Here is a 9,225-nt window from a genome sequence, read left to right as displayed (position 1 = left end):
GATTTGGACCATGAAAATGTTCGAAAATTACTCATACATAAAGATCAGTGGACAAATATTAATAATCATTTTATGTTATGATTTTTTTTTTTTTCTTGTCATGATGACAGGGGAGGCTCTGCCTCACCTGCCTCCCCTGACCGCACGTCCCTGCTCTAGAGGCATAAATCAGGTTAGCACAAGATCAATAGAGGCCGCGGTCTACTATTCCATGCAGGCTCCCAAACTTTGGATCGATTTGCCATTTAATATTAGACAGGCTTCTTCACTTCCTGTATGTAAATCTCTTTTTAAAACACTTTTGTTTTCACTGATATTTTACAAAGTGTGAGTTGATTTAATCTTTTAATGGCAACAATGGCAACTGTTTATTTCCTTTTGTAATCTTTTCAAAAAAAAAATTAAACTTGTTTTTGTGACTTTATATATATATATATATATATATATATATATATATATATATATATATATATGTGTGTGTGTGTGTGTGTGTGTGTGTGTGTTGACATTGATCCATAAAAATTATAGGTAAGGCAAAAAATTGTTTGAATATAGGAGACCAGCATGCAAGAAAATGTATATGGAAGTTAAAGATTTTAAAGAGAGTTTACTAACAGCATAAGGATGCATTCCCCTTACTTTTTTCTAATCTATACTTATTTGTGTAGGTTTTGTTAAAACACCTTTTCTCTGCTGCTTTTTTACTTTTTGTTTCGTCTCTCTAATGGTTGTTACTGTTATTCTACATGTATAAACTGATACAGTTCAAATTTTGTTTAAAAAAATACCTTCAATTATTTATTTAATTATTGGATTTACATCCTTGTAGTTTCATAATAAATAAAACTATACATCACAATAAATAGAATCGGGTAATAATATTTCCTTACATTGTTAATAAGCGTCAATAACCGAAAAAATTAGATTTTATGTGTAACATTTTTATTCAGGCGTTTTCAGTCAGCTACAATCTGTCAGACGACGGGGGCCTTATGGGTCCTTCTTGGCCTGAGCCTCCGCTAACTGCACACTGCCTGACAGAAACTGGCAGTATAAGAAAAAAAATCCAAATTATTCGGAAATATTTTTTTTGAAGAGCGGTTTGTGAGAGTAATGATGGGCGGCAGGACGAGTGCGATAGCTGCGGGGTTGTGCGGGGCTCTGTTTATTGGTTACTGCATCTATTTTGACAGAAAAAGACGGAATGACCCCAACTTCAAGAACAGGCTGCGGGAACGTGAGTGTTGACCTCTTCTTTGCTTCTTTTCCCTCTCCTTTATTGGGTTCGGCAGCCCACAAGGTCCTGTGTGATTCGGCTTGGTTCAACCTAACTTTTAATCTCATCAAAGGTTACATTTGTCATAAATATGTGTATTTGCGCCCTGTTTGTCTGATTTTCTCCCACCAAACTCCATTCAAATTTCACGTGCTTTAATGACGTGGTGATCTGCAGTTAAAGCGCTTTGCTTTATCTGGTTTCGTAAACCAAGTAAAACCAGTCGGGAAAAAATGGCAGCATGCCAACATTTTCTTACAGTTGACAGTGGCGGCTACAGTGCTTTTTTCTGCAGGTGCTAAGCATTTTACTGAGGGTGCTTTGAAGGATTATTTATTCCTTCAGTTCTCAACACACAGGGACGCAAGCACAAACAAATATAATCATATGTGAGGGGGACAAATCTTTCAGAGGTCTATCTGGTGATTTATCATCCTCTCACATTCAATCGCACCTCTTCTTAGTTGCTAAAATACAAATAATCACTAACAGCCACAGTTCTGCACAAGGGACTTTAACTCTTCATGCTATATACTAACAAAATCTAAAGTTTTACCTGGCGATCTCTAGTTGAGTTGACACAATTACCCTCGAACATCTACATCACAGGTGTCAAACTCCATTCCTCGGGGGCGCTCTCCTGCATGTTTTAGATGTGTTCTTGCTTTAAAACACCTGCTTTAAATAAATGCTTTAAACCTGTTGCCATGCTCCTGGAGAATGTAGTGATTTCATGAGGAGGTGATTAAAACATTTGAATCAGGTGTGTTGGAGCAGAAAAAACCTAAAACTTTCAGGCCCTCGAGGCCTGGAGTCTAACAGCCCTGATCTACAGGCTAAGTAGTCAGGTTAGGCACAATAAATTTCTGAGTAATTTCTCTCCTATTTAGTTTGTCCAACTTGTCTTTGTGGATACGACACAACAACACTGTTGAGACTGTGTCATTGTGTTGTGAAGCCAGGTTTTTAACCTCCAAAGACCACTGCAATTTCTTTCAGCCTCAGCAGAAGAGGCAGGGACTGTAAGCAGCAACCGTACAAGTATTTCCACTTCAGAAAGGCCCTGGACTTCTGGCAACTTTCCACACAGAAGACCCTGCATCATTGTCTCTGCTGCTGGCCTCTGATTTAACATCTCCTTCTTCTCCTCGCTGACTTTGCTCTTTCTACTGTGGCAATAAAGATTATTTTTAAATATGTGGAAAGCAACAGTGAGCACAACTTCTGCACAGAAATGAAAGAGGATTGAATATATTGCTAGCATTAAATAAGCAGCAAGGAATGTAACATAGGTTCAGAACAACATTCATAGCTTTGTGAAATTGGCCGTTTCATTTGTACTTTTTGTTTTTAATTGACTCATAAGTTCAGTTAGTTTTACAAAAAAATTTATTTGATTCAAATGAATATCTGTGTTAACCTGAAGATGGAATATGATTCAGGATAGCAAGTATGATACATTGTTTAATTATCTTTTAAGAGTAAACAACAAAGAAACCTTTTATATTCATCACCTGTAGACCAAGGTGGTAGACCTTTAATTGATTTTCGTTTTCATAACTGGTGACCAAACCTTTTTCTGTTCTTTAAAAAACCCAAAAGAAACATGACAGAAGGAGTTCTGCCTGCATGATATGTGAGCAGATGACTGAGCTATGTTGCTGAAAATCAGTGAGCTTGGCTGTAACTGGATCTTTAGAGTATGGCATTTTTCTGGAACACTTTCAAACTAATGTTTAGTTCTCCTCTTCTTATAGGGAGACAAAAGCAGAAGGCAGCCAAAGAGAGAGCAGGACTGGCAAAGGTGAGCACACCCACTGCACACATTAAAAACTGGGCCCATACACATGTTCTGTTCCTGTACAGCTCTAACCTGCTCTATCTCCTAGACCAATTTCTCTACAATTAGCAGAATACAAAATATCCATCCATTTCTTTTCCTGCTTTTCTGTAGAAGGTCACAGTGGTATACAGTGGGGCAAAAAAGTATTTAGTCAGCCACTGATTGTGCAAGTTTTCCTGCTTAGAAAGATGAGAGAGGTCTGTAATTTTCATCTTAGATATACTTCAACTATGAGAGCCAAAATGAGGAGAAAAGAAATCCAGGAAATCACATTGTAGGATTTTTAAAGAATTTCTTTGTAAATTATGGTGGAAAATAAGTATTTGATCAATACAAAACAAGCAAGATTTCAGGCTGTCACAGACCTGTGACTTCTTCTTTAAGAACCTCCTCTGTCCTCCACTCATTACCTGTATTAATATCACCTGTTTGACCTCATTATCTGTATAAAAGACACATTCAGACTCTAAACTCATCCATGGCCAAGACCAAAGAGCTGTCGAGGGACACCAGGAAGAAAAGTGTAGACCTGCACCAGGCTGCGAAGAGTGAATCTACATTAAGCAAGCAGCTTGGTGTGAAGAAATCAACTGTGGGAGCGACTGTAAGAAAATAAAAGACATACAAGACCATTGATAATCCCCCTCGATCTGGGCCCTCACACAAGATCTCAGCCCGTGGGGTCAAAATGATCATGAGAACGGTGAGCAAAAATCCCAGAACCACACGGGGGGACCTGATGAATGATCTGCAGAGAGCTGGGACTAAAGTAACAAAAGTGACCGTCAGTAACACACTACGCTGAGAGGGACTCAGATCTTTCAGTGCCAGACGTGTCCCCTGCTTAAGCCAGTACCTGTCCAGGCCTGTCTGAAGTTTGCTACAGAGCATGTTGATGTTCCAGAAGAGGATTGGGAGAATGTCATGTGGTCAGATGAATCCAAAGTAGACCTGTTTGGTATAAACACAACTCGTCGTGTTTGGAGGAGAGTAAATGCTGAGTTGCATCCAAAGAACACCATACCTACTGTGAAGCATAGAGATGGAAACATCATGCTTTGGGGCTGTTTCTCTGCAAGGGGGACAGGACGACTGATCTGTGTTAAGGGAAGAATGAATGGGGCCATGTATCGTGAGATTTTAAGCCAAAACCTCCTTCCATCAGTGAGAACATAGAAGATGGAACATGGCTGGGTCTTCCAGCATGACAATGGTCCCAAAGACACCACTCGGGCAATGGAGTGCCTCCGTAAAAAGCTAATCAAGGTCCTGGAGTGGCCTAGCCAGTCTTCAGACCTCAACCCCATAGACAATTTGTAGAGGGAGTTGGATTTTTTTCCTCATTTTGTCTCTCATAGTTGAAGTGTACCTACGATGAAAATTACAGATCTCTCTCATTTTTCTAAGTGGGAGAACTTGCACAATCAGTGGCTGACTGAATAATTTTTTGCCCCACTGTATGTTGTTGTAGTCTGGGTAATATTGCACTCTAAAAGTTCCTTCTTGTGGCTGATTGTTGATCGTCCCCCAGCTCCCAGACCTGAAGGATGCAGAGGCGGTTCAGAAGTTCTTCCTGGAGGAGATCCAGTTAGGAGAAGAGCTCCTTGCTCAGGGTAACATCCACCAACCAACACTCTAATGTATTTAATTTAATCCTGGTCCTCAGGGGCCACTATTCTGCATGTTTTAGTTGTGTCTCTGCTCTAACAACTGATTCAGTGGTTAAATTACTACTTCAGCATGTCCTCAGGTTCTGCAGAACCCCACTAGCCACCATTCACTTAAATCATGCGTGTTGAAACTAAGGATGTGAAAACAATAAATTATGAATAAAAAGATATTACAATTCACCACTATATTTGTGGCCTATAAAGCTCTGGGTACTGTCTAAAATCTCCCAAACACAAATATTGCTCTAAAAATAAAACTCACCCATTATTAAATGGGTGATGGGGCAAAATCTGTTTTTACTTTGCCATTGACTGTTGGGAGTCAGCTCCGTTTGTTATCAAAATATTTCATGAAACCTTCAGAAAACAATCACTGTGTACATCTACTAATCTACAATTGATAACATTTTGGAGTGACTTCAATTAAAGATGGTTGCTTTGGCTAATTGACCTTTGCCAAAGGTCACAAAAATGATGATGAGGTAAGGTTTGTGTTAATAGCTGACTTCAACACATACATTGGGCATTAATACATCTTGCCAAGTGTGGCTGTGGCAGCCATCTTGAATTTAAACTGCCATGAAAGTAGTGATGGGCCAATTGGACTAAAGCTTCAACTCCTGCTCCGAGCATGAAGGCCCACTTCAAGGCTCGCTTCATTCTCTAAGAAACCGGTGAGCGGTGCGGAGTGAAGCCTCGCTCCAGGTGCAGATGTGACTCTAGTTCACCGTATCTGCCTCCCTGACAGGCAGGAGTTCACCTGAAACAAACCAGAGCAACAGAAAACAAACAGCTGATGCCACTGCTGAGGTACACCAGAAAATAAACCAGTCAAACAATTTCAGGCCTGAGGTTTATCTGCAGTGCAGAACTAAAGACAAAGTCTATATTCTCCTATCATCTTAAATTTCATGTCAACAAGGCAGGAGAAATGATATAAAAACAAAATTATTCACACACAAGCCTCGAGAAATGAACCATTGCTTCACGAAGCTATCACTCCATGAAAGACAGGTTAGAGGTTGTTATTTATTTTAGGTTTGTTTTTCTCACTTCTCACAGGAGACTATGAGAAAGGTGTGGACCACCTGACCAATGCCATCGCAGTGTGCGGTCAGCCTCAGCAGCTTCTGCAGGTGCTGCAGCAGACTCTGCCTCCACCTGTCTTCCAGATGCTGCTCACCAAGCTGCCCACCATCAGCCAGGTAACTCACAGACTTCAAAAGAACTAAGTTTGTTTGTTTTGTTTTCCTAAAAATTGCTTTGTCCTGCAGCGCATTGTGAGTGCACAGAGTCTGAGTGAAGATGATATAGAATAAGGAGCTAAGAAGAAGCCACGCCTCTTCCTGACCTGCCAATACCTCGGGCTGACATCGACAGGAACAAAGGGGATCTGTTGTTCTTATTTCTGACGTTATTCACATCATTGATTTTTTTCTGTTACTCACTTTAGGGTAAATTGATCATAAAGTGCAGAGAAATACAAACAAACAGGTTCCGTTTGACTGCAGCATCGGGTTTACATCAATCATCATCACTATGATATTAGTAGTAAAATGTCAGAAAAAGTCTTCTGTCTTGCTTGGAAACTTTCAGTATTTATTGTTTTTATTTTTTTCAACTTAGACTTGGAAACACTTTTTTTAAGAAACAAAACAATTTGTTTAATTTAAAGAACATAACTCTCTTTGGAAAAAAAATAAAAGAAAAAGTGAAAACCCTTATGTTGTCTTCTGAATTGAATTGCTCTGTCTGAGTCAAATTGTTACCAATTTATTAAATGAAAGCAATAGAGCAGGTGAGTCATTCATACAGGACATGGGCCAAAACCAGCCTGTGTCCAATCTGTGGAAAAATGATCAAAAACAAACAACAACAATGCAATTTTTATTTTGTCCACTGGGTGTCGTAGTTTTACATTTTTGCTGTGGCACCCAGTGTTTACTTCAACTAACTGAGTATCTCTTTGGGTCACCTTTGCTGGTCCCAAGCTTGGGTAAAGGATGAACTTTGGAACTGACATTAAAAAAAAGAAAATTTATTTGTAGTTCTAACCATATTCAGTCTACTTTCACTGACTTTTTGTGTCTTCCCTAACTTAATTGTTCTCTGGCAAATTCTGCAAATTAGCCGTGCGACTTTTAGGACGACCAATAGCTACTTTCCTTGCTGAAGAGTTGGCATGTATTTGCCAACTGACAAAAAATAAAAATGCAATAAGAAAATTTGATAACACTGGTGGCACCCTAATTACTGAAAATGTCTTTGTCAAAAAGGAGAAAGGTGGACTCAAAGAAAAATGGACCCTTTCTTGTTTAGTGGGAAACCTGTGCCAAGACAAAACATGGCGAACTAGTTAACCATACAGGCTAATTCTGTACTTCAGTATTGTTTGGAACTTGCATTATATTTCATTAATTAGCTTTAGAGAGTTAAATGTGAATTCAACCAATCAGTTTCTGCATTATAAAGGTTTGGCTTTGGTTGTGTTTTTTTCATAAACGTATTTTAAAGCCTGTGATGTTACTGGATTCTAAAAATATATTGTCCTGATACTTTTTCCACATAAAGAATAACCTACCCATTTTGGGTTATTTCAGTAGTACAGATCACAATCCAGTAATGTAAGTGTCAGTGTTTAATACGGAGGTTAGAATCTACTGTGCCACTTCAGAACTAAGATGTTTTGAATAACCCAGTAAATTTGGGACAGCTCAGATGTGTCAGCTGTCCACTGGCCTCGAACATTCAGGCACTGTCCGTGTGCTCAATGTTGACCAATCAATCTGCAGCACGTGATTCGTGCACGTGCATTTGACAATTTGAGTAGCATATTTCTACTTTTGCAGTGTAAAATGTGTAGATTTGAAAAACGTTCTGCGTTTGCCAATACTATTAAAATGGATAGGATTTTGTAGCCAACCTCCCAGAATGTGGACGCACAAGAAAATGCAATCCCAGGTTGATCAGGCAACCATTGTGGGATTTTCTTTTCTAAACAAAGAGGTTCCAAATCAACCCGGGTAGCCTGGGTGAAAGCTTTAAGCCTGCCTTACTGTTTGCAGCCAGATGCTAAAGATCAAACACATGGACAAAGTCATTCTCAGCTCTGTAAAACCAGACGGGGTCAGAGTTACAGGTTAGTTTTCACCTTGGTGTCCTGATGAATAAAACCTTCACCACGACAGCACACTGTACTTCATTTTATTCATACACAGGTTCATGCCATGTTTACCAAACCACTACATCCCAGCAAACAACTCAGATACCAACTACAGGATGTATTTATTAACAGAATATTAAGTCATCTGGATGTCAGCTTTATAGACTATTTACAGACATGGAAAGTTTTAAAGAAGATGTTTGGAAAAAATCCTCTGATGCTTTGAGTAATTGGATAAAACTTCCCTCATGTTTTGTTTGCCTTCACTTTCTTCTTCAGACCTTTCTTTTTAGGTTTTTTATTTGGATCCACCATCTCTCCTCTAAAGGAAGTGGGACTTTTGGTTGACCTCTGATTTCCACTGAACCTCTTTGAGGCCTTCAGACCTCCTGGACCCGCTCCCTTCTCCTGGACTGAACTGTTCCTGAAGGTTCCTCTGCTGCCACTTTTATTCGTCTGCTTCTCTTTCTTCACCGACCTCTTCACACGAACGGATCGACCTTGTAGCTTTGAGCCGTCCAGCTCCAGCGCCAGCTGCACCGAGTCAACACGCTACACCAAACACAAGAAAAATCTATTAGAACTCTTTAAAATTAAGTTTTTGTGGTTTGATTTTAACATTAATATGATGACACTCAGTTTCAAAAACTTAAAATCAGAACCAAACTATGACAACCATCCCCTTCAGCTCAATGAAACAATGATTCATTTCTCATGAAGTAATGCAGTTAAAGGCATCTGTGTGCCTTTAGTATGGGATAGAGAAAACAAAAAATGTGAAAAACATTTTACAAAAATATGCTTAAATATACACTGCTCAAAAAAAAAATAAAAAAAATAAATAGGGGAACACTCAAATAACACATCCTAGATCTGAATGAATGAAATATTCTCATTGAATACTTGGTTCTGTACAAAGTTGAATGTGCTGACAACAAAATCACACAATCTATGGAAATCAAATTTATTAACCAATGGAGGCCTGGATTTGGAGTCACACACAAAATTAAAGTGGAAAACACTACAGGCTGATCCAACTTTGATGTAATGTCCTTAAAACACGTCAGAATGAGGCTCAGTATTGTGTGTGGCCTCCACGTGCCTGTATGACCTCCCTACAACGCCTGGGCATGTTCCTGATGAGATGGTGGATGGTCTCCTGAGGGATCTCCTCCCAGACCTGGACTAAAGCATCCACCAACTCCTGGACAGTCTGTGGTGCAACGTGACGTTGGTGGATGGAGCGAGACAAGATGTTCCAGATGTGCTCAAT

The 9,225-nt window shown here is 39.4% G+C and overlaps 2 protein-coding genes across 2 annotated transcripts in view; one reads left to right on the top strand and one right to left on the bottom strand.

Moving 5' to 3' along the window:
- Positions 1–986: 986 nt before the first annotated feature.
- tomm20b (translocase of outer mitochondrial membrane 20b) lies at positions 987–6,509 on the top strand. The gene is made up of 5 exons (XM_017435673.3): positions 987–1,237; positions 3,034–3,080; positions 4,651–4,732; positions 5,852–5,994; positions 6,064–6,509. The coding sequence occupies exons 1-5, from the start codon at positions 1,114–1,116 to the stop codon at positions 6,106–6,108; spliced, it is 441 nt and encodes a 146-aa protein (XP_017291162.1). The 5' UTR covers positions 987–1,113; the 3' UTR covers positions 6,109–6,509.
- A 1,468-nt stretch (positions 6,510–7,977) lies between these two features.
- rbm34 (RNA binding motif protein 34) overlaps positions 7,978–9,225 on the bottom strand; it is an 18,069-nt gene continuing 16,821 nt past the window's right edge. The window contains exon 11 of the mRNA XM_017435671.2: positions 7,978–8,504. Coding sequence (XP_017291160.1) covers positions 8,199–8,504 — 306 coding nt within the window. The 3' untranslated portion in view covers positions 7,978–8,198. The remainder of the gene's footprint in view (positions 8,505–9,225) is intronic.

This window comes from Kryptolebias marmoratus, linkage group LG6 (assembly GCF_001649575.2).
Source record: "Kryptolebias marmoratus isolate JLee-2015 linkage group LG6, ASM164957v2, whole genome shotgun sequence".
Lineage (NCBI taxonomy): Eukaryota > Metazoa > Chordata > Actinopteri > Cyprinodontiformes > Rivulidae > Kryptolebias > Kryptolebias marmoratus.
Note: the sequence above shows the minus strand (reverse complement) of the source record. Positions and strands in the feature narration are given on the sequence as shown.